Below are 24,874 nucleotides of genomic sequence, written 5' to 3' on the forward strand. Positions count from 1 at the left end.
CAAGGAAACACAGATTCTCAGTTAACACCCTCCGGGTTAGCAAACGGCTTCTGCTTAGGTTTTTCTGTTTTCATGCTGCGTCCCTACCCAGGGACCTCTAACGTAAGTAACACAAATGCAATTCAGTTGCACACTTTGTCTGCTTTCCTTTTTAAAGAAACGTGAAAAATAAATTGCAGAATAACACAGTAAATATGGGCCACTGCCTGGGGTCAACTGACCATCAGCGGCTCTGACTGACCGGCCAGAGCCGGTTTCTTCTTTAAAAGTGGACTGAGCTCTGTGGAGAAGTCACACTTCTGTTTATTCTGCGTGCATTCTGTCAGTTTTATAATAAACCTTGCAGCTAGCTGTTACTGGTTATAAAACATTGTTTTTGAAGGGTATTTAGAACATATAGAAATAACAAATTTCCCTATAGAAAAAAATGCAAATTAATATTATACTGAAAAATATTTTTCAACTCTAAATCCAGAGGGAAAAAAAACCCATACACTTATTATTGGGCTTGTGAGTTGAGTTTGTACAAAAACGGAACTTTCATGCATCACACATCGGCAGCACAAAGTGCCACGGTCCACCTGGACAGTAACGGGGACACATAAATTAAACTAAAAATTCATTCACCCTTTTACTCAGAAATTACTCTACTAGGAATTTACCCTACGCATAATTTTACAAGATTGTACAACAATATAAGTACAAAAGAGGGGCTTTTTTTATTACTGCATTTTTAACTCAGGCTGACATCCTTATCCACAATTTTCCAACTCAAGAAGCTCCAAAAATAAAGTATTTTTTCATAACTTCTTTGTTCGGTACCTTGACGTCCCTAGCGTACGACTACCCAGTCTTCACTTACCCACTTGCCATGAGTGTCCATACAGTTTGCTGTAGTTTATGTACTGATTACTGGGTATCACCCAAGGTTCTGTGACAGCACAAGTCAGTAAACAGATTATGCTCTGTGTGCACTTCTAAAAAAAATCCCCAAATTTCTGAATGTCAAACAACATCTGGCCCAAGGGGTTTCATATAAAGGGGTTCGGACCTATGACAGCAAAAGATCTGGAAAAGACTTAACGTACTGCAAAGGGAAGTAGCTGAACAGGTGTGTCACCTGGGTAATGACACTGTGCAGCCGATCATTAAAAAGAAAAGGGTAAGAAAGCCCCTCGAGGGCTGACATGAGCTGCCTCTTCCCTTGCAGGCACTGACAGTATTTTCCAGAAAGATGAGTAATTTGAGGAGGTGGGATGGAGTGGGAATTCCGTGGACGAGGCGAGGAGTCAGGAAAGAGACGTCTTTACATCTTTGCCTATTTGTTAATGCTTAAGCCCCATTCGTCACATGCCGAAGTAACAGGAGATCGCAGAAAATGCAGGAATGACATTTAACATCAGCACCTGTGAGAAAGGCAAGCTAGAGACTGGAGAGCTGCCCACAGGGACAAGAACACCAAAGTCAAAGCCCGTCTTGAAGGCACCCCTGGGCCCTGCGATTGTAAACGTGGTGTCTAAAAGCCTCAGGAGACGGAAAAGTGAGGGCTTTCCAAGATGAGTCAGACAGAAAACTCCAGGACGGTCCGCCCCCAGCGCATCTGCCATCAGCATGAGAACGAGCTGGAGAGAAAGTCAGTGCTTCCCCCCCACCCCACCCCGGGGACTGGGCTGGGCAGAAGGAAAAATAAACGTCATATTAAGCTTTATCAGCCAAAGTGCATCCTCATGTAGGTCTGCTGTCTATTCACCCCACGTCAGGCAGAAGGGAGGTGACCCCAGGAGAAGAGCTGAGACGCAGGAAGAAATGAGGAGACCTGGAAGTGACAGCACATAGGCACAGACAGAGGAACATCAGCACAAAATAATGTTCTTTTATATGTTAAAAACAGAACTCAGCCTATAAACTAAGGTAAGTGACTGTGCTTGAGACAAATGTAGAGACAGTAACTGCAGACTTCGATGATGTAAGAATGCTCTTGAAATTCCCTAGGACAACCGCTTAAAAAAAAGAAATAGGGTCTCTAACTTCCAAACTAGAAGTAGAAAATAAAAGGCGAAAAGAAGTGTTTCAAAATAAGGCAAAAAACACAGAAAAGGTTGGATAATTAGTCCAAAATAAGAGGGAAAATTTATAAATCTAAATATATTGCTGACTATAATAAATATAAATGGGCTTATTTTAAAAGTCAGTCTGATTGATTGTTTTTAAAAATCTAGGTCTATGCTATTTATAACATCCCAAATCTATTAATATAGAAAGGTTCAGAGCAAAATGGTGGAAAAGGTACATCTGACAAACATTAATCAAAAGCAAGCTGGTTGCCTCTGTATTAAACCAAATTACTCTGAAGGCAGAAAGCGCTAATAGAGGTGGAAGTGTCAATGATCAAAAGTTTAATCTGCCAGGAAGGCAAGAATTGCAAACTTATAGGCCCCAAATAACACGGCTTCAGAATAGATAAAGTGCATCTAGCCCTCTGTGACTCACGGAGACCTACACTGAGTCTGTGATCATTATAGGAATCACGGGGATGGCAAACTTTTCCCGTAAAGGGCCACAGAGCATTTATTTTGGGCTTTAAGGTTGTAAATCTTTGAGTGTGATCATGGTCCAATAAAACTTACTTAACAGACACTGAAATTTGAACTTCATATAATTACCATGTATCCTAAAATACCACTCTTAAGCTTTTCCATCACGTAAAAGTGTAAAACACATTCTTAGTTCAAAGGTCTTCGAAAAACAGGCAGTGGGCCAGGTTTGGCAGCCCCTGGTCCAGGCTGAGGGGCTGCCCCTCGCTCTGAAGTGACCCTCCCTTCAGGGCCTGGGAGACCCTCCTGGTGCATTTTCAGGGAGAATTGCAACATGCTCGCCTAGCACACTAAAGAAGCCTCTTGTTCCTGAGAGAGAAACAAAAAGTCAGATCAAAAGGCGTCAGATTTGGAACTCTCAGGCTGTAAGACTTTGATATTCCTGTTTCGGAACCATTTAACCTGCTAACACAGCAGCTCTGCTAAGGAAATGCACTCTTCACGCTCTCCTGTCCCCTATGTCCTGTGACACACACCTCCGCGCTGCACACTCTGGACAGTGTTCTGTGGGTTTCCTTGTTCCTTGCAAACAAAGCAGAGCTCCGCTGGGACCAGGAGCTGTGTCTTGTCTGTGGCAGGTTCACAGCAATGTCACTTTACAAAGATGCTGGACGCCTTGCTCCCCTCGGGGACACTGGGATTAAAGGGCTTTGCCTTGGCTGTGGTGTAAGACCCGTGGTCTTCTCTGAGCTGAAATCTGACAGCCAGGAATGCTCACTTGCCAGTACGCACAGACTGTGTGCAGGCTGAGCTGTATCAAGCGACACAAAGATCTTGTACTAAAAACCTAAACGCAGAAATGCACAAACCTTCCACTGCCGTCGAGGGGGCTGTAACGCCCAGAACTGCAAAGCTCAAGGGACACAGAGCCCGGCCCTCCAACAGGAGGACGACGCCACTGACCCACGAGGGGCCAGAGTCGCTGGGCTGCTTCTGGCACCGCGGGGCGCGTGGCCCTCCCCACTGGACCGTTCTCCAAGGCCCTGCTCCTCTTCTGACCAAAGCCCACAGAGTCAACACTTTGACAAGGGTGGGGTTTGTAACCTGGCAGGACTCAGGCCAGTGCGAGGCTGCAGCTGTGTTTCCTTTGGCTCGAAGTCTTTTCAGACCAGGTGCCAATATTTTAGATGTGGGAATTTTGCATAAAATTCTAAATTTTTGCCTTCTTTTAAAATAACCAAAGCCCTGAGCACGAAAAAGTCTCCATTGCCAAAGAGCAACAAGTGACAGGTCCCTTCAGGCCAGCGAGTGGGAGGTGCCAGGGCCGGGGCACACGTCTCTCCAGGTGTGAGAGAGACTCCGCCTGGACTGTGCACAGCATGGCCGGCCTCCACTGTCCACTCTGAGAGACCGTCCTGGAGTGGGGGCTGACCGTGAGCCAGAGCAATGGCCGAAAGTCGCGGACGACTCCGCCGGCCCTGCGGCAGGGGCGTCGGGGGGAGCCCGTGGTGTTCCTTTGCCTCTCACCAGTGGAAGCGGGGACCGAGGGGGTGGGCAGGGCAAGGATGGTCCCGGGAGGACCCCCGAGCAGCTGGCTGGTGAACACTCTACGCACCTGGAGAGCCGAAGTACCTGAGGGTCACCTCCTGCGTCTTCGCCTCCCCGGCCACGTTCTTCGCCATGCACTGGTAGACGCCCTGGTCTGTCTCCCGCGTGTTCTGGATCATCAGGGTCCCGTCGCCCAGCAGGTTCAGGCGGGAATCCGTCTTCATGCTCAGCTCGTTACTGTGAAGGCAGAAGCCGGTGGGGACACCCCAGCCCCCGGCGGGAGGTCCGGTCTAGGCGCCAGGACCCCAGCCTGGAGGCACAAGGTACCTGGAGATGCGGGGTGTGCGGACCTCACTTTCCCGGAAGCTTTCCTTCCAAACAGCCCGAATCAGCCAGCATTTTTGGGAAAAGTGTCCAGGTATTTACATCTGTAGTTAACTCATATTTTTACTCTTATCATGTACACGTTCAATCTATAAATGTTTTAAGGTGGTCCTCATTCCAAACGGAAAAAAGGGCGTAATGGGAAAAATTCGCAGGAAATCCTTTCCCTTGTTTCTGGTAAACTCATTAAAGATAATGAGGTAGAAACACTTCAATTACTGAAAGCAGATTACAAACGCCGACAGAACAAATCAGCCGCTGTCCCAGAGCTTTCCGAGGACGAGGCTCAGAGTCCCAGGTGCTGCAGGGAAAGACCCTGGCGTGCAAGACGCTGTGGGCTCCCCAGCCACCTTCCTCCTGCTCCTCTCCTGTGCCAGCCCGGTGACCCCTGCCCAGGGATGTCCAGATGGAAGCAACCGTCGTCTCAGGCCCCGTGGGTGAGACTCGCCGACGGGTCTCCCATAGACACTGTGAGGCCACAGAGGTGGGGATGCCGGCAGGGGAGGCGGACACAGCCCCGCACCAGACGTCGGGCCTGGGCTCTGGGTCTGACTGCAGTGATGGGCTCTGCAATCTGATGCTTAAAGTGTCAGTGTGTTCGTCATAAATGCAGGTGGGAAGGGCCTGAGCAGAATTCACGCTTCTCTGCCTTGTGAGTGCACACGTCCTGAAGGAATCCCACCAGCGTCCGCTCTGGACTGTGGGTCTCACCCCTCAGAGCTGTCCCAGAGCCCGAGCTCCTAAGACTGAGGACAGCATCTCCAGTTTTCTGTACCCAGCCCTGGCCCCAGCCTGACGTCACCCTGGGCATGACAGCAAATCCAGGCCCAGGGCCAGCCCCACGTCCCCGCGAGCAGGACCGCGTCTCGGCAGACCCCCCCGCCAGGCCCGCTGTCCACCTGCCTGTCTTCTCTGCAAACACTGCCGGACCCGGGAGCCGGGCCACACCTCTGCTGGGAGCCTGGCCCAGGCCCGGAGGGGCGGTGGCTCAGCGGGCCTCAGGCTCCCATCTCCTCGCTCCACCGAGACTGAGCACGGCTGGGGCCGTGTGGAAACCCTGAACCCACAGGGAGGGCCCTGCTAGCGAGTGAGTGGTGCCAGTTCCCAAGCAAATAAACAGGGGGCGGTGATTACGTGGTCTCAGGCTGAGGCTTCTCCAGGACTCAGTTCAAAGTGTGCGGCCAGCAGGACTGTCTTCCCACTCAGACGACCGGAGGAGTCTGACCCCATCCCCAGCCGACCCCCCCCACCAAAATGACTGTGGACGGAAGGGAGACCGTTGTCTCAGGAGGTAAACCAGATGCCCAGGAGCAAAGTGCACGTGCTCCTTGAAGACACCGTCCCCATGGGGAAGACGCCATCTTGTCAGGACGGGCCCACCCTCCAGGTGAGAAGCCCCAGGGACCAGCCCCCACAGCCGCCGCCAGAGACAGTGGGCCAGGGGGGCAGTTTTCCTCCCGCTCCGCAGCCCGGCAGGGGCGCGACGTGCTGACTGCCACGCGGCCAGGACCCAGCCCGTGGGGGCCTCAGGCCGAGCACCTCACAGAGGCCGTGAGGCAGCAGAAGTGCCGCCCCAGCCCAGTGGCTTTTTCAAAGCAGGAAAGACGCCTCCTCCTTGGTGCTCTTCGTGGAGGACGAGGGTTGTCGGGGTGGCGCCCGGCGGCCTCCCGCCCTGAACCACTTACTTGTTCCTGAGCCAGATGATCTCGGGCTTAGGGTTGCCCTCGGCTCTGCAGGTGAAGAACACGGTGTTCCCCAAGGTGACATCTGCGTCCTGGGGCTCTGACGTGATCCGGGGTCTTTCTGCGCCAGAAAGGAAACCAGGCCTTTTTGGTCTTAAACCGTCACGTGAACGAGAACCCAGGGCAAATCTCTTTAGTTCAAGAGAAAATTGCGTCCGTTCAACCCAAAAGCATTCCCACGAGGACGGTGCAGTTCTCCACGGAGAAGATGGTTTAAAGCCGAATCACACAGCTTTTCTCACACCTGAGCCCACCCGCCCAGAGCCCTGGCGACCACCCGCCCTGAGTGGGTGCACGCCTCCCAGAGCAGGACACGCCAGGGCCACGGTGTCCAGGGAAGGAAAGGACTCACAACGGTACTTCTCAGCAGAAGCCGCCTGAGGGCAGCAGGCTGCGGGAGTCAGGCCGGCCAGAGGGCTCCCCTACCCCCAAGCCCCTCACTCAGTTCCGGGGTCCCTGCTCCGGCCTCTAAGGCCACCCAGTCACTGGCTGCAGAGAGGCTGCCCTCCTGACCTCTGGCCTGCTGGGCAGCTGTCCTCTCCATGTCCCCACGGCCACGCAGACTGGTCACTCACTAACTAAGAAACTCAGAGAACTGACCCTTCCAGGTCTCAACGTACTCATCCACCCACACGAGCAAATGAGTGTGTGTGCACGTGCGTGCATGTGCGTGTGTGCACGTGTGTTCGGTGCCCTCACCACCTGACGTCTTGGGGCACAAAGCATGGTCGGCATCGCTGTTACTGCGCGGCCGTCATCACAAAGCCCCCAGACTCAGCACGGTCCGCACTACCTCCCGGAACCTGCGCTGCGCTCGCTCACCACAGTCCAGCTCTTCCGGGGTGATGGTTGCCACCGACCGCCCCTGGATGCGTCGTGGATACTCGCAGGTGGCTGCGGCCTGCGCGTTCCCCGACCTGGCGTAGGTTTTCAGCAGGTCCGCCAGCCACAGGATCTCGCAGTCACAGTGCAGCGCATTGGAGTCCAGGCGCCTGAGAAGGAGGCAGCGGCCGGTGAGACCACGGACGAGTGGTGACCAGCTCAGACCCCTCCTGCCGACCGGGGGCCTCCCTGGGCAGAGGGGGAGCCCAGAAGTGGGGAAACCCAAGTGACACAAATAAAAGATGCCAAAAGGAGGAATCAAACTGTCTGTTTTAGGTTCAAAAGATGGACAAACACGAGCTGGACGAGTCAGGAAGGCTTCCTGAAAGACACGGGACAGGAGCCCTATCTGAAGCCAGCAAACTGGCCCTGAGCCCTCCTCAGGGCGGGCGCTGGGTCACCAGCAGTATCCCACTTAGGCCTTAAACATTCCCGAAGGCAGGGTCGGCCCACAGGGCACGGCGTGCACAGACTGCGTGACCCCGGAAGCGCCTGGGGAAGCGCCCGGTGAGTCTGGACACCCCTGTTCCCACAGGTGCCAGGTGGGTGTCCCTCCACCCCTGGGAAGGAGGCTGTTCCTGCAGCAAAGCCTCTGTAACAGGAGGACCAGGAACACGGCTGACTGACGGGCACGTGCTGGCAAAGGGGCGTGACCGCTCACATCACACCTGGGAGGTGGAGGCAGGGCCGTCTGATCAGAGCCGAGTTCACACCCCAGGCCAGAGCGCCCGGGAGATCGAGGCCTGTGATGCACACCTCCCACCTGCGTTACCCTGGGACGCTGGCTCGGAGCGGGTGGCAGGCAGAACTGGCCCCCAGCCTGCATGGCCATCTCTCTGACGAGCGAATCTGTGGGGGACCCAGCACCCGCCTGGCTCCCCTGGCCTGATGGCCTCTCTGACAATCATAAATCGTTAAGGAACAGGACCTCTGTGCTCAGGGTGGGCCCTGAGACAGAGGAGGAGAGGCGAGCCCAGGTGCGTGCCAGTGGCCAGCCCTGCCCAGGCCAAGCGGATGGGGAAGGAAGTCCCCCTGCCCTGCCGCTGGGGCGGGGGGCGAGGGGCGGCTCAATGAGGCGGAGAAACCCGAGTCTCACAGACTGAGTGGAGGCGGGGGCAGCCAGCGCACAGCACCGAGACCCCGGGGCTGAGGGGATGGCCAAAGGAGGCGAGAACCAGAAGAAAACTTTCTCAGTGTCTTGCAGACTCAGGTAACCCCCGCTGCCCTGAACATCTCGGGCGCTGCTGGCAATTTTTAACCACTCGCTCTCAACTATCAAATGGGCAGCAATCATCTTATCTGCTACCCAGAACGCAGTTTTCAGTTTGGCTGGGGATTTCTTTATCCTGAAGAACAAAAAGCAATCATAAATTGTGATGGAAGCCTGTGTCTTACTTTGCTAATGCAAAAAACAATAAATAGAAGGCCGCTGTGGGCTGCGGCTTGCTGATGAGAGCCTCTGTCTCTTAAGCTTCTTCATTGTCCACACTCAGTAATACCTAACTGACAAACAATGGCCTTCAAGACCTCAAGGAAGAACACAAAAAGGATGTCAGGCGGCCTTCTCCCTCAGTATCAGGGAGCCTTAGTCCTACGATAAGGAAATACTCAGCGTAGAGGTAAAGTATTTTGAGAGACCTAGAAACAAGGAGAATTCAGCTATGTGCACGCCTAAGGCAAAGGTACAGGATATAGTTTACAGATTCCTTGCAGACTGACTTTATTTCCACCAGTAAAAGAGGCAACATGGAATTAAAGATTAATCTGAAGAATATAAAATCGATTTAAGGGGGAGGGTACAGCTCAGTGGCAGAGAGCCTGCTCAGCATGCATGAGTTCCTGGGTTCAATCCCTGGTACCTCCGTTAGAGACTAACTAACTAACTAACTAACTAAAACTAGCTACCTCCCCTGCAATGAAACAAAACAAACTGATTTTAAAAAAAGCCTTGCTTGCCACGAGAGCACTGGTCTGCTGTGCGTTCTGAGTCCCCCGGGTTTCCATTCTGCGTTCTGGTGGTTTAACCCCCTCTGCCTCGTACATACTCCCTTCCTAACGAATATTCAGTCTGCAATAAATTCTTCAAGATACCCAGTAGAAAGGTCAGGTAAGCGCACAGCCTGGAGGAGTCAGTCTTTGCTGAAGACAACATAAAAGGTCATTATACTTACAATCTTTTCATAGATTCCAAGTGATTAAATGTTCCCGGAACCAAATGTGTAATTCGGTTGTTGTGTAAAAACCTGTAATAAACCAAAACAACTCTTTAAAGTACTCCTTAAAAGTGTGGAAGAGAGCCCAAGCAGTTAACCGGACCAGCTTTTAAAACCGTCTCAGTGACGCATGTTTCACACAAATGAATCTGAGGACGTTACTCAGTGCAGGACGTAACTACATTTTCCCCTATTTTATCAGTGTTCCCCAATAAAGAGGACGTGCAAGTCCCTCTTGTGAATTTTCTACCGAGATGTCTCCGGGTGTGCGAGCAGGATCGACCTTCACGCTATCCCCGCAAACGCAGAGCCGGGGCCCCAGGCGCTGCAGGTGGAGAGGGAAGGTCGGGAAGGAAACGCAACTTACAGCCGCTCCAGCTTTGGCAGGTGTTGAAATGACTCTGGGTCCAAAGTCTCTATCTGATTAAAGTGCAGGTACCTGGAAAAGGTTTTGAAAAGATGGAAAAGAAACAATTTACAATGATTTCAATTTCCTTCTACAGGTCTACGGACTTTCTGCTGACCACATTTCTTCTCTAAGTCATTTCAGATCTGCAGGTCAACAGGGAACTCCCCGGGTGCCCTGCGCCACGCGGACAACGGGTGAAGTCAGCAAGTGGGGAGACGGAGTGCAGACCATGGGTCCGCTGGGCAGGTAACTAAAGGCCACGCGCTCCGACCGGCCTCCTTCCCACCCAGAGGGGAGGAGCCAGGGCCGCTCACTTCCCGCACAGGCAGACCTTCCCAGGAAAAGTCAGCAGGGCCTCCACGACAGCACGCGTTCAGGATGCGGACGCCTTCACTCACATCTTCTAACTCACTTTCACATTCAGGAGCGCCTGACCTACACCTCCAGCTGACACGGGGTGCCTGTCACCCAGGGAGACAGCCACCCCCGGAACGACAGGAGGAGAGCTGCACCGGCCCTGAAGCCACGCGTGTCCTCAGACGCCCCCTGCTCACATGCCCGCCCGGAGCCTGCACCTCCGCCCTGGGCACAACTCCTCACTTTCCGTAACTGACCATCTCTGCTAAAAGCGATTTCTTCTAATTTTCGTAAATACCGCTTTTCTCACTTTGAAAATCTGTGAGTTTTTCCCTGAGAAAAACACACAAGTCACCTTCCACCAGGGGCTTTTGCACGAGCCCCTCCGTCCACAGCCTCGCCGCCCCCTCAAGCACACACCTGCCCCTTCAAGGCGCGTGGGGACCCGAGCACCAGGAGCCGAGGCCTGCCAACCCAGCAAGCGCGCCCTCTCTCTGCCCGCGCCGTCCCCAGAGCCCCTCGCTGTCCCCAGAGCCCCTGGCTAACTCCGAAACTGCTGTGACTTCAAGGTTGCCCGGCTTCGACTGCACTTGCCCTGTCCCGTCCGCCCCTGGTCCCCTGGGCCAGCTCGCTGGGAGAACCAGCCAGTGAGTCTGCGTGCCCGCAATGACGTGGCCACAGGGCTTCCCACCCTCCCCTCCCCCAGCCCGGTGGGGACGGGCCTGTGTCCCCCGCCCTCTCTGCCTGAGTGGGGTCCTGAGAGGAGGACTAAAGCGGACACCTTCATTAGCGACCACCCAGGATGCACATCCCCAACGGCCACTGGGGACCAGCCCCTGGGGACTCGCCCCCATGCCAGACACAGACACGCTGCATGTGGAGACACGTTCAGCCATGTCAGGGGGCTGCGGGCCGGCTGGGCGGGTTGAGGAAGAGCGCAGATGAAGGGAGGTCACGCCAGCCCCAATTCTGAGTGGCTGTTTAAAAATCGACGTGCCAACAGCCAACAGGGCAGGCGGCTAGGAAGAGGCTGACCAGATGTGAGCGCGGCCTTGAGGACGCCCAGGGGTGCAGCTACCCCTCCCGACAGCAGAGAGAAAACCAGGCCAAAGGCAGGAAAGGGGCCCCCAACCCAGTCCACCGTCCCTGCCCCCTGCCTGCTGCCTTCCAGGGAGCCCAGGTGAGGCTCCCTCCAGGCTGCTGGACGGGGCAGCTCTGCACGGTGCCTGGAAGCCCCGAGCCTGTCAGTGTCTCTGGGTCAGAAGTCAGAGCTGCGGATGCACTCAGGGCAGCCGGCCGGCCTAGGCTGCAGGCCACCACCAAGTTCCTTCTCCACGAGCCTCTCTCCACCCTGTCCAGTCTCCCGCCCCTGCCGGTTAGGGAGACCCCACGGGAGTAGACTTAGCACAAATAATCAGTAAGCATGTGCAAACGCCTCTGCGTGTCTTTAACGCCCAGGACGGCAGAGATGCTGGGCAGACTCGGGGGCCGAGATCACAGCCCCCCTCCTCCCGCCGGCCTCCCCTCTGGCTGGGAGCACCTGCCTCTGGCGCTGAGTCTGGAGGGGGGACGGAGGTGGTGGGACCCGCAGTGCTCCACACGCGGCGGGGGCAGCATCCACCCGCCGGCCTAAGGAAACGCTCCCCTGCTCCCTCCCGGTGCCCCTGGCGGGGGGGGGACGGGCCCCTCATCCCTTCACCCCCATGTCTGGGCAGCAGAGGCCCCCTCCCTCCCTCCAGCCCCAGGTCTTGGGCTGGGAGCCCCTGACCCGGCTGCCCCCCAAACCGCTCAGGGCTCCGACAATGCTGTTCCTTTTGCCTCCTGTTTCTCCAGACTTAGCCTCTTTTCTCCTAAAAAAGAACCCCCTCCCCCTACAAGGCCTGACGGGCCCCACGGAGCTGCAGTCCAGTCGGCGCGTCCAGCCACAGCCCCTGCTCCACTGGGACTTGCGGGACGCGGACGTGCTGCCTGGCGCCTCCCCCTGCCACCCAGGTGCTCTGCAGAGGCTGCCACGTGTCTCTGCGAGGACCTGGACCCCCACGTCCTTCTCCCTGAAGCAGAGGGCACGACCCTCACAGACAACTGCTTCCCAAATCTGCTCCACGCCGGGCACAGCAGGCTCAGGAAAGCGGCTCTCGGTCGAATAAAGGGACAGTATTTAGAAACACGAGCCCTGCGTGTGCTTCGGAAGCACCTGGATCAGGTGAGGCCTCCCCAGCTCCGCCTGCAGGCCTCGGGAGAGGCCTCTGTGCCCGGCCAAGCAACGAACCCTGAGAACGCATCACCAGCTGCTGCATCCACGGGGGTAAGGCCGCCTGACACGGGGCGCTCCGGGGACGCGCTCCCGCCCATCGCCTGGAAGGTGAGCGACATGCAAGCAAGTCCAAAAAGCTCCTCTGACCAGGCATCCTACTTCAGACGGACATGCTGACTTAACACGCACCCAGAGAAACAGCATCTGGCGAACACTAACTAGAAACGCGTGGAAAACGTTTATTTTCTCCAAAACAGTGACGTCATGAATGAAGAAGTAAACCGTGCGTGCAGACTCATAAACAGGAAATCCTGCGCAATGAAAACAGCCCCTCGCCCCGCGGCCCCACGCTTCTCCCCAGAAGACCGCTACCGGCTCAGATCTGCTAGCAAGCCTGTCTCCGTTAAACGGGGAACACCAGGGCCCCAGGGTCCCTCGGGCTCGCTGCCCCCTGTACCACGGATGCCGGGCACAGGGCATGGTGCGCGGTGGGAACCAGCAAGCGTGGACGGACACGGGATGGATGGATCGGGCGGACCGCGGGATCGCTAGCTGACTGCTGCTCTTCCACGTGCATGCACGCCCCTACGTCCCCCTTGGCACAGACATGCATCGTGCAAACAGCAGGCTGAGCCCGTCTCCCCACAAGAGGCAAGGGCAGGCGAAGTCCAAGGAGCTGCAGAGCGGGGGGCACTTACAGTTGCTCTAGGGAGGCAAGTCCCTTAAACGCTTGCCTGTCAATTGCCTGGATCTCATTCTTGTACAGATAGCTGAAACAAGAAACACGGGGAGGGTTAGCACGCGCACCCGAGGCCGGGCGTCGGGCGGGAAGTGGCGTCAAGTGGGCACGTGGAGACAGCCTTCAAGCCAGGGCTGCTCTGGGCTACAGAGGACGCTCACATGGGAAGCACAGGTCCTCCCGCCAAGGCGCCCCCCCCCCCAAAAGGAAAGCCTCCCGGAGACGGCCAGACCACCGCTACGTCTTCCGGAAAGTCACAGTCTCGGAGTTCAGCTTGCGAGTGGCTGACAAGGCACTTGCTTCAGACCCTGAGGGAAATAAAGTCATTTCTGACAAACACGTGAAACGCACTGAATGTAGGATTCTGTGCCTGATACCCACACGGTTTCAGAACACCCAGGACTCCTCTGAGGGGCAGGCATTACAGAGACTGACCCGCCGGAATCTGGTTCTTCTGAAACAGACACAGCCAGGGCTGATCAGAAGAACCCCGCAGCTGGCCCACTGCCTGTCTCCGCACGGCCTACAGGCTATGAATGGCTCTTACATTTTTTAATGGTTAAAAATTTCATGAGAAGCACAGTATTCAGTGGCACGTAAAATTCAGGCTTCAGTGTCCGTAACACAGCTTTGTCGGCACACGGCCACGGCCACTCGTTTAGTGAGTTTTGTGCTCAGATGTTTGGTCCTCAAAATCTCAGGTAGGTCCTGCCCCGTCCTTTACAGAAAGCGCTGGCCAGCTCCTGAAGGAACCTACCACAGGCGAGGACTTCCACTCCAAAGTACCACGATTCCACCATAACCACAAAAGCACGAGCGCTGGGTCCTGGACCTCATCACACGGCCCTGCAGCGGCCGACCTCCCAAGAAGGCTGCTGGAAGTAGGATGAATCCTGCGCTCGGACCCAGAGATGCCCGCCCTGGGCGTTTCTCCACCACTGCAGTGCCAGGGCGTGCGTCCCTGCGTCTGAGGCCCTAGTGTGCGCTGCGGCCCGTCTAACGACCTGCTGCGCTCTCAGAGCGGCCGTCCTCCCAAGTGCCTCCCCTTCTCTCCGTGCAAATCCACTGAGGCTGCTTCACGGAGAACCACAAGCCGTAACACAAACCAGCCAGAACCTTCCCCCAGACTGAGGCTGGGGGCCTCTGACAGAGGCCTGGCCCAGCATCACTTCCTCAGACTGCGGGGAGGGGTCCCTGCAACGCTCCTCACCAGCCACATGGTCTCGAGTAAGAATCAACGTTTTTCTGCCTCGGTCTCCTCGTGTGTGAAATGGGAGAGCAGCAGGGCCTCACGGGACAGCTCAAGTTCAGCAGGTACACAGAAAGCTCTCGAGTGCACCCCACGGGCAGCCCCCGTTCAGGGGAGTCACCACCCCGGGGGCACCCCTGTAGGAGGTGAGCCTGAGCCCAGGAGGTTTCTGTGCCCATGGACACCACCTTGCATGCACTTCGAAAAAATCAGAGCAAAGGAGTCCTCGTAAGGATACGTGAACTAACCCGTGCACGTTGACAGAGACACCAGAGCAGTCTGTCTTCGTGAGAACAACTGAGTATCCATCACCTTCTAATAATAAACTGGAAGTAAGTCTCTGCTTCATCAGAGTTGGCCCTTTGAACAGGAGTCCTCACCACCTCAAGGGCTAACATCACTGTTAGGAAATACTAGTTAAGGAGGAGGTTCACTTCTTAGTGGAAGTCACTGGGAGGATACGGACACTCAGCTTCTAGAAACACACCTTGGCACTGGTAAATACGCAAGGCTGGAATCATCAGTGCGCTCCCTAAGCCTCTGAGAATACGCTGCATGGTCTCCCAAACCAGCGCCTGTCGGGGCGCACCCTCCCCGTGAGGCCTGGGGACCGGAGGGGGCCGGGAACCACGGCAGCCGGAGGAGGGGGTCCCGGGACCCTCCCACCACAGCTGCGTCCCTGTCCTCGGTGTCTCTTCTCGTCACGGTCCGTCTCGTCCGGTTACTGCTGACCACTGCTCAGCCCAGGGACCTGCGAGGCCTGCCGCCAGTGGGCCTCTCGGCCAGGTTTGGGCGGGAGGAGGGGAAAAAGGTGGGAGCGCGGACGTCTTGAGAGCAAGCCGGTCAACAGACCAGGCTGAAAAATATTATTTTAAAAAACTGTCTTCAGTGAAAAATGAAACATCCCAATTACTTAATGTTAAATATATTCGCAGAGTAAACAATAAGGTGCTCTTAAGTAATTCAAATCAAAAGCAAAATACAAAGTGACAAAAGAATGCTTGAAAGTCTAAACATACACACGCCTCAAATACTGCTTATTGGGTAATTTCTGAATCTGCCTTCTAGGAAATAAACACTTTCTTCTGGAGCTTGCATAGCACTTAAAATTAAAAAAAAAAAAAGAACAAAGCAAAACATAAACACGTAAGTAAATAAAAACCCAAGAAAACACAGAAGGCCCATCCCTTGTTTTAAAAATAAGCGACAAGGCGCAGGCGCCTCATCTGTGAGCGGCTCTTGTCTGCAGCAGCAGGACCATTAAACTTTTCCTTGCTCTTAAAAAAATGAATAAATAAAATTAAAAAAAGAAAAATAAGCAAAACGGGATGGTGTGAACATTACTAAGTAAACCCTAACACACTGCACTGAGTGTGACGGACAAACGTGTCCAGACACGGCACCTGCAGACCCTTCACGGGGGGAAACGTCTTCTCCTGCAGAGTCAGTGCCGCCTCCGGTTCAGAACCACTGTCTCATCAAAGCTCAAGTGACTTCAAGACGTCCAGGCTCACACACCTCCCCAGAATCACTGAGATAAACCCCTCGTTAAAACGGTGCTACTGAAGTAATTTGCTCAAAGCACATGGCACGTACTTCTAATCTGTGCAGAACCAGCCACACACTCAGAGCGTTTCCTTAAAAGTTCCCAGCTTTAAAATAAGTGCCTGTGAAGGAATCAAGCCAGGCGAGTTCATCTTCCAACTGCAAAACTGACTTCAACAAGCAGATGTTTTAAATGCTAATAAGCTTATTAATTCAAGTCAATTTGGAAAGTAAAACAACGCTGAACTACAGAAAAATAAGCGGTGAAATCGCGTGGAGGAAGATGGGGGACGTTAGCAGGAGCGCCTGGCATTGCAGAGGGACTTGTACCTGCACCTTACATCCCGCCCGCAGCTGGACAGCAGCTCGGAGCTGAGCAGCAAGCGCAAGCCAGCTGTTCCCGTTGGCAGCTGAGCACAAATTCCCCCCTTGCACCTCAAGAAGTGGAGAAACTGAACATCACAGAAGGTAACGCTTCGTGCTGAGGACAGCTCCCTTGAGAAACCCCAGCCCAAACTTCACTCGCCCTCTGAAAACAGAACCCCTTCTTCACGTGAATGTTATTTACCGTAAACCACAAACAGCGCGACATTCAGCTCAGAGATCAAACGGCCCAAACCCAGGTCCTCACTTACAGGTATTTTAGGTTCTCCAGGTCTTCAAACGACCCGCTGGGCACACTCTTGATCTGGTTGTTGTTGAGAAGCCTGCGGAAAGGAAGCTCCAGTAAGAAGAGGAGAACAGCAACACTCCTGAGCTCCTGTTAGAAACTCACACCGGTCGCCGTGGAGGAGGCCACGGGATGCTCAGGCCACGGGCCATAATACCAGCGTCCGCCGAGCGCAGGCCCACTCAGCCGACAGCACGTTGGGGGTCTCACCCTCCCTCCGGCCAGTTTTCTCCAGGAACCGGTGTCCGCATCCGCCCACCCTGCCTCAGCTCTGGACACAGCAGAGAAGGAAGCCCTCCCTCCCCACCCTGCTGTGTCTCACAGTCCCCACTCCCGCCCGCTGGGAGGCCAGGGGTGTCCCTGAAGTGGGTCTCTGCCGATGAGCAGCCTGATTCACAGGGAGGGAGCCGGGGTCCTGAGCCACACGCCCTCCCTCCAGGCCCACAGGGCAGTGGTGACAGTTCCCGACCTCCATGGCCCACACACCCCCTGCGCCAAGGTCACCTCCTGGGCAGAACCCAAGCACTGCCTCCCACCTGGCTCGGCACAGCCCACGGCAGCCTGGAGTTGGCTGCAGAACCACCCAGCACTGCTCTATCTTTGCGGGCTAGACACTGGGGCACAGCCGGACGGTACCCCAACCCCCCAGGGGTCCACGCTGCGGGGGCAGATGTGAACCGGCACAGGCCTGGGACAGGACACACCCACAGAGGACAGACAGGCTCTTGGGCATCACACAAGACAGAGGGACGAACCCCACAAGGGCCCCTGAATCCAGGGTTTCGAGTGCATGACCCTCTGTCAGGCTCCACCTCCGCCTCGCCAGCCACGCCTGCCCGTCGGGGGCAGTGGGGTGGCCGCAGCGTCCAGGACACGCGGGAGGGGGAGGGGAACGGACAGGGATGCGATAACGTGATGGTTTCTGCACCTGTTTCCTACTGGTGCCCAGGACAACGGGGAGACTTACAGTGTGTTCAAGTTTCTCAGCCCCCTGAACGCCCCCGGCTGGATCTCTCTGATTCTGTTAAAACGAAGATCCCTGTGAAGAAACAAGAAACACGTTTACAGAGAGAATCTGCTGCCGACCCCAGCCCTGCGTCCCTGTGAACTACCCCGTCCCCAAACGCTGGTGGAGCGGCTGAGACACACAGCCTCGCAGCTCACTCCTGGGTGAACCGCCCGCAGGAGGAGGCAAGAAACACAGGACACTCGTCGGGGCGACAGCTGACCCCTCACAGGGCAGAAGCTGGTCTGAGCAACAGGTACCCAGAGGCAGCGCGGATCCCGCGTCCCGGCCGCAGGGCGCTCCAGGCTCTCAGCATGACGCCAGCGAGCACCGCCGGGGGCTGCAGGGACTCTGGGAGACCGCCGCGGGGCCAGCGTGGAGACGCAGCGGCGTTCGCCCCGTGGCTTCTGGGCGGGAACTGGCTGGCTAGCAACCACCTGTGATGTTCTCAGCGAGCAACTTCAGGCTGAAGGGCTCAAAGCCACAAAGCTCACTCGGCTGGCAAACTGGCAGAGCCGAGCTACTCAGTGTGTGCACCTCAGCCTCGCCGGGGCAGAGGGGGCGCCCCGAGAGCCCAGAGCGCGAGCCACACGCTGGCCCGGCAGGGGAGGCGCGCCGGCCCCGGGGCCGCGAGCAGGGGCAGGTGGTCCACAGAGATGCCCACGCCCGCCCGCTCCGGCCTGAACTAAAATCCAGCAGTTTAACAGGTCTGAAAGTCACTGAGAATTAGACAAGACCGCTTTCTTTACCAAGGAGTCGTAGAGAAGTTAAATTCCACGCTCACAGGCGTAACCCCTCCTGTCACAGTCCAACAGGAATTATTATGGGTTGAACTGCGACCCCCCTCAAGTTCACATGTTGCAGCCCGACCCCCAGGGCCTCAGACGGGACCATACTTGGAGACAGAGTCCTTACAGAGGTGACCACGGGAGAGTGAGGTCATTGGGTGGCCCTGGTCCAGCACAGCTGGAGTCCCTGTAAGAGGGGAGACTGGGAGGAAGGCACACGGGGGCTCCACGTGAGGACCGCCAAGACCCTGCAGAGCTGGGAGTGGGCACAGATCGCCCTCGGGGCGCAGCGGGACCAGCCCCAGCCCCACCGACTCCTGGCTTTGGACTTGCAGCCTCCGGGGCTGCGGGAGGAGACCTCCGCCTGTATCGGGTCATCGATGCCCTGTCGCGACAGCGCCGGGGACCCCCACGGGGCCCTGGGGCCACCCTGGCCCTGGGCCCGAGCGGGTGGACAGCTCTCTTGTGATGCTTGCTGAGTTTTTAGTGTCACGATCTTCTCAGGAATCCGATTATTTTGAGCTAGTTTAATACTGTAACTGACTTCCGGAAAGGGTTCTACTTAACGGCACGGTAAGAGGCAGCTCAGGGAGCGTTTGAGTCACTAAAATGACCAGCGTCTGGCGCGGGGGTCAGCAGTGAGGCGCAGCGCCCCGGCATCTCCCTCCCTGCTTCGGCTCAGGTTCTCGGGTCCCCCGCCACCATCGTGGGCAGCACAGACCCTCACCCTGGCTCGCTCTCTCTGATGACCCTGCGGCCCAGCAGCGTGCTCCTCCCCTGCACGCACAGCCTGGTTTTCTAGTAAACAGCTGCTCACATTCGTGTGCAGAACAGAGCGGATTCCACCCTCCCGCCCCCGGGGAGGGGCTGGGAGGGGAGGACACATGGGGAGGACCTCTGGGGGACGCAGATTCTGGAGTCTGAATGTAGAGGGAACTCTGGCCAGCCGAGACTTCAGTGTAAACCAGACGACCTGTGTTCTCTTACCTCGCTGGACACTGAGCTTTCACAGGGTTTGCACAGAAGACCCAACATGAGGGGAAGCCCCCGAGACGGCCTGGGCCACGCGCCTCAGTGGGGGCCGTGAGGACGTGTCACCCAGAAGCCCCAAGACGGCCTGGGCCACATGTCTCAGTGGGAGCCAGGAGGACGTGTCACCCAGAAGCCCCGAGATGGCCTGGGCCACGAGTCTCAGTGGGAGCCGGGAGGAAGTGTCACCCAGAACACTATTTACTCAAGAACCGAGTTTCAAGTTCAGAGTCAAGACCGCAGCTTGAAAACATGCAGCCCCAGGCTCCACCCCCTTGTCCATAAGCCCCAGGCCACAGGGGGCCACGGGGGAACCAGAAAGCAGACCAACAGGGAGGGAGGACTTGGCACCATGAGATCAGACCCAAGTGGGCAGCAGGAGAGGCTCTGGACCAACTGTCCCCTGGTCGGTGCAACGGAGGGAGGTGCCAAGGCAGCAGCCCCGCACACCAGCCCCGAGCAGCCTGGGGCGGCCAGCCTGCTGGGGGCCTGGGGCCGTGGGACTCGCACACCAGATCTCAGCCACCTGGTACGAAAAATCTAATTTACATACGTCATTGATAAACCTGCACACTGATCATTACATTGAAACAGAACTGTGTTTATATACAGTTATAGTCTTAGTAAAATTAACCTGTTTCTTTCCAACTTTTATTGAAGCTGCTGGAAAGTTTACATTATATACGTGGGTCACATCAGGCTCCTACCGGACAGTGCAGTCTGTGAAGGGGGCGCTTCACAACTTCTCAGAAGCAGTCACGTCAGCCCCCTACTCTCTCAGCCAGAAATCAGGGGAAGCACAATTACAGCCCCGGGAGGCGCTCAGAGGGCCTCTTTCCCACGAAAGGGGACTCACGGTAAAAAAGCACCAAGCTGAGGTCCCAGAACTGCAAACACAAGAGCTGGGCCCAGACTCACCACGTAGCCTGACCCACCCACCGCGAGCGCTCGGCCACAGCGAGCACACGGCGGGGAGGGCGAGCACACGGCGCGAGCAATCATCCCTCCCTCTGCAGAGGGAGGTGCTCGCACGCCCGGCACGCACACACTCACACTCGGGGGCGTCTTCTGGAGCAGCGGGGGGGGGGGGGTGCAGAAAGTCAGAGGCCCTGAGACCTCAGCCCAGACAGACAGGCCAGGGCTGATAACCCGTGGGGAGGAGGAGCCACGGTCACTCCAAAGCATGACCTGGACCCAGGGGCACAGCCGCCGACCTCAGGGGCTGCTTCCCACCTGAGCCAGCCCTGCTCTGTGGGAGCTCCTGGACGGATTTATTACTTTAGTAACCTACTTGCTACTCATCACTCAGTTTGTTACCTGAGTCGCCGAGTGAGAGCTCTCTTAGCAGTGCCCTCAGCGTGGTCCCCCAGGAACTTGTTACAAAAGGGATTCTGGGACCCACTCCAAATCCGCAGACTCAGAAATTCTGGGGCTGGGGCCCGGGACTCTGCACCGTGATCCTGTCTCCAGGTGAGGTTTGACGGTCACGGCTCTCAGTGATGCCAGGAGGCAGCAGTGGTGCGTGTGTGATGCACACGTATGTACGAGGGCGTGTGGACACATGAGTGGCATCTGTGCGCACACATACAGCGGGCACCCCCCCATATCCTCCTGACCTTTAGCCCACGTGTCCCTGTGACACAGAGCTTACACTAAGCGCAGACCAATTACAAGGTAGTTAAAACTCACTGCGTACTCCAAGCCCCTCATGTTTCAGCTTCACAGTAGTGTCCACGTGCGCCTGAGGAGACGAGGGGCCCGACCCACAGGGCGAGGCCGCAGAGTGTCATCCGGCCCCCGCGCTACGACACACGCACGGGGGCCTCGGTTGCTTTCCAAGAGCGATGATTCCTCTCACAAGCACAACAACACCTCCACCGACAACGCTAACAGGAAAGCACCTGCTCTAAACGCTCCCTCAGCTCTCCCTGCCAGGCCTCGGGGGCGGGGCTGGGAGTGGGGGCAGGGCCGCGCGGGCATCGCCTGTCCCCCAGTGCCCGTGCCGCCCGGTCACCTGTCGCCACCAGGGCTTCCGGGCTTCCCCAACAAACAAGGACCTTCTGGAAACTCCCCAGGAAGTGGGCGCAGCGCACGGGGGCTGCAGACACCCTACCCGCCCCAGGAGCGCCCGAAAACTGCTCATCCGGAGCAGCAGAGCTCACCGAGCAGGGAGGGACTTCTCCGTACAACACCGGTGACAGCCCCCACGCCCCTGGGCAAGATCACAGAGGGAGAAGAGGCCACGCACGTGCACAGTGACCCAGGAACCCTCGCCTCCGCGGTGATCGTCACACACGGCCAGGGATCTCCCCGCCAGGCACTAAGTGTGTCAGGCCCGTGTCAGGGGACCATCTCTGGGTCGTGCAGCCCCCACACTCAGAGGGTCTCAGCGCAGGAGTCCCTCAGGGGCGCCCAGAAACTATGACTTTAGGGCAAGGCCACCTCAGCCTCACGCAGCCGTGGACGCAGCGCGTGGCTCCCGCCTGGGGGCTGGCACCAGCAAGGGCGAGGGGATTGGGAGGTCGCAGCAGCGAAGGGACCGTCCAAGGTCCGGGGACGCAGACCACAGTGGCAGCCCTGGGCCCAGAGGGGATGTGAGCTGGAGCTCGTACACACCTCACATCCCGGCGGGTCCCTGCCTGTGTGAGCTTGTAGGGCCCCACCAACCTCAGCCCCAAGGGCTGGCTTCCGTGTGGTCATCGTAAACACGGTGCCCAAGCACGGGCATCTCCCAGGCCGGGTCTCAGCCGCGCAGGCGTCCACGGGACCAGACCGTGACCGTCTGGGGGGCTGGCAGCCGACCCCAGCCCTGCCTGTGCCCCGGTGATCCCAGGAACCGCGTACTGAAGACTTTTCCCAAGGCCTTTCCATTCTGTCCCCGGAAGCCCACGGCACGGGTGCCTGGTGCGGACAGCAGCATCATTAGGGGAAAGGGCCCCACTCCTGTCTCTCAGCAAACGAGGCGCCAAAACAGCAGCCTGGGCAAGCGTGAAATCCGGTCTGCCCGACTCAGCGTGTCTGCGAGGCCGCCTGATTAGAAACAGCCCAGAAAGCAGCCCTCAGACAACAGCCTCGCGCCAGCCTGGCGGCCGTGGGAGCCCAGCACCGCCTCCACTCAAAGGGCTGGACCGCAACCTCCCGTGGCCAAGGCAGGACCCGGCGCGGGTGAGCCGTCCTGCATGGGAAGGACAGGGCACCGTGTGCGGGGGAGTCTGGGCGACACCGCGGGCCCCACCGGTGGGTCTCCAGGCTTCCCGCTCCCGTGGTGCCCGAGAGCCTGTAGTGTGCACGGCGGGGCCTGGCATGAGTCCTGCCCTAAGCAGGCCCTACGAGCCTCACGCCCCTCCGCAAAGCCGCCACACTGCCTGGAAGACTTCCCTCCCTCCCTACACTTGTGTGCACACGTGTGTCCACACAGCTACGCCCCCTCCAGGCCAGGGTCACCCCGACAAGTGCTCTGAGCAGGTCTGTCAGTCCCAGTCTGGCGGCAGGTAGGGGATGTCACTCAGGGAAGCACAGAGCAGGCCCGGGTTCAACTCTCTCCTCTGCTCCTCACCAGCTGTGCAATCCTGGACAAATGCCTTGACCTCTCTGATCCTCAGTTTGCTCATCCACAGCAAGCAGGTGGTGCCACTGCCTCTCCTCTGGGGGCTGCATGAGGTGAGACCAGCAGAGCAGGAGACTGGCCAGTGAGACAGGATCAGAGAGGAAAGGACTTCCTGCGCCAGCCCCGGATCCATAAATTCCTGCAGGAAAACAGCCCCAGGAGACTCCCCACATCCCCGATGGTGAAACTGCCAACGTGGGAAAGGGGCGATTTATAGGAGAGACTCGTGCAGGAGGGATCCCAGAATTAGAACGGCAGGCCGGCTGCACACGCAGAGCAGGAACGACCAGCAGAGACGAGAAGTCCCTGCTGGAGGGTCTCTCCCGGGCCCTGCACGCGCTCCAGGCATCGGCCGCCACACTGACTCAGACACCGTGCCTGCTCCAGGCACCACCCCTGACCTGCCACCTGCGGGGCCCTGACATCAGCCCTGCAGCTGTGCAGGGGCCTCACCTGGAAACCAGGTGCTCAGTGAGTCAGGACGGTGACCGCGTGCACAGAGGCTGACAGCTCGGGTGAGCAGGGAGCGGCACACAGGAGACGCTGAGGCCGGCCTGGTGTGCACCAGCGTGACCTCAGCACAGAGGAGAAGGCACAGACGAAGCGGCGGAGGGCGTGGGGGAGTGCAGGGTGGGGCGCGGGCGCAGAGGACCTCCCTGTGGAAGGGCAGTGAATCAGTAACACGGAAATTAGGAAACAGTTGTGCAGGGAAGACAAGGTGTGCATGCCCCAAGAACTACGGGCTTTTTCTTTTCCTTAATGCCTTAAAAATCATAAATGCATGGTTTCACTGAGGTAATCAGACATAACCAAAAGATGGGTTTTTTCCTTTCCTTTTTAAAAATAATTTTAAACAAAGTAATCAAGTTTTGGGCTCAAGGAATAAAAACTCGTTCAACAAGAACAGCCCCGAACAGGAACAGAGGCAGCTGTAGACACCAGCTTGTCTCGGCGGGGCCCTCTCCCGGGCCAGACGTGCTTTCGCATCCACCCAGCCAGACGTCCAGGTGTCCACCTGTCTGCTCTGGCACCTCCTGCACGGCCTCCGCTCCCCGCTGTCCCCGGGGCGCGGAGCCTCTCCCAGGCCTCTGGCCCCCTGGACCCCCTGCAGCACAGCCTGCCCGTCTCAGCACCGCTGCCAGCCTGAAGTTCAGTCCCTGAGTGTCTTCGAGTCCCTCTTCCCCAGAGAGACTTCTGTCCGAGCTAAGCCTGATCTTGGGAAACTGGCCAGAACTGGGACTGACTGTTCTGGACCTGGCATCCACATAGATCCAACCAGCTGTGGCCGAGAACCCGGGCCACAGGAAACTCGACATGGACCCTGCATCTGACAGGGTTCCCCTGAGAAAAAGAACCAACAGGACATGTGTGAGCGTGTGTGCATGTGAGCATGTGAGTGTGTGTCTGTACATGTGTGTGTGTACATGTGAGCATGTACATGAGAGCATGTGTGCATGTGAGCATGTGTGTGTACATGTGAGCGTGTACATGACAGCATGTGTGCTTGTGAGCATGTGTGCATGTGAGCGTGTGTGCATGTGAGCATGTGAGTGTGTGTACATGCGAGCGTGTGTGCATGTGAGCGTGTGTGCATGTGTGTGTGTGCATGTGTGTGTGTGTGCATTTGAGCATGTGTGTGTGTGAGCATGTGAGTGTGTGGGTGCATGTGAGCATGTGTGCATGTGAGCATGTACATGAGAGCGTGTGTGTGCATGTGAGCGTGTGTGTGCATGTGAGTGTGTGTGTGTGAGCGTGTGTGTGCATGTGAGCATGTGTGTGTGTGTGAGCGTGTGAGTGTGTGTGTGTGGGAGCGTGTCTGTGTGTGGAGAGAGGCAGAGGGAGAGGCTGATTTACTTCAAGGAGAGACTTACTGTGCAGTCTCAGCAGGTCCCAGGTTGGCAGGGTGAACCTGCAGGCT

At 57.0% G+C, this 24,874-nt stretch overlaps 1 protein-coding gene across 4 annotated transcripts in view; it reads right to left on the minus strand.

Moving 5' to 3' along the window:
- The window catches only part of PXDN (peroxidasin), a 60,467-nt gene that overhangs the window by 19,919 nt on the left and 15,674 nt on the right, over nucleotides 1-24,874 (minus strand). For 3 of the 4 annotated variants that reach the window (XR_012499154.1, XM_074341600.1, XM_074341601.1), the window contains exons 2-9: nucleotides 17,494-17,565; nucleotides 16,492-16,563; nucleotides 13,022-13,093; nucleotides 9,671-9,742; nucleotides 9,262-9,333; nucleotides 7,031-7,200; nucleotides 6,152-6,269; nucleotides 4,150-4,319 (exon numbers count right to left, since the gene is read on the minus strand). Coding sequence is in view for 3 of the 4 variants with exons in the window: in XM_074341600.1 (XP_074197701.1) it covers nucleotides 4,150-4,319; nucleotides 6,152-6,269; nucleotides 7,031-7,200; nucleotides 9,262-9,333; nucleotides 9,671-9,742; nucleotides 13,022-13,093; nucleotides 16,492-16,563; nucleotides 17,494-17,565 (818 nt within the window). In the remaining variant the exon portion in view is untranslated. The remainder of the gene's footprint in view (nucleotides 1-4,149; nucleotides 4,320-6,151; nucleotides 6,270-7,030; nucleotides 7,201-9,261; nucleotides 9,334-9,670; nucleotides 9,743-13,021; nucleotides 13,094-16,491; nucleotides 16,564-17,493; nucleotides 17,566-24,874) is intronic. The other variant, XM_074341599.1, reaches the window with a different exon arrangement.

Source organism: Camelus bactrianus, chromosome 15 (assembly GCF_048773025.1).
Source record: "Camelus bactrianus isolate YW-2024 breed Bactrian camel chromosome 15, ASM4877302v1, whole genome shotgun sequence".
Classification (NCBI taxonomy): domain Eukaryota; kingdom Metazoa; phylum Chordata; class Mammalia; order Artiodactyla; family Camelidae; genus Camelus; species Camelus bactrianus.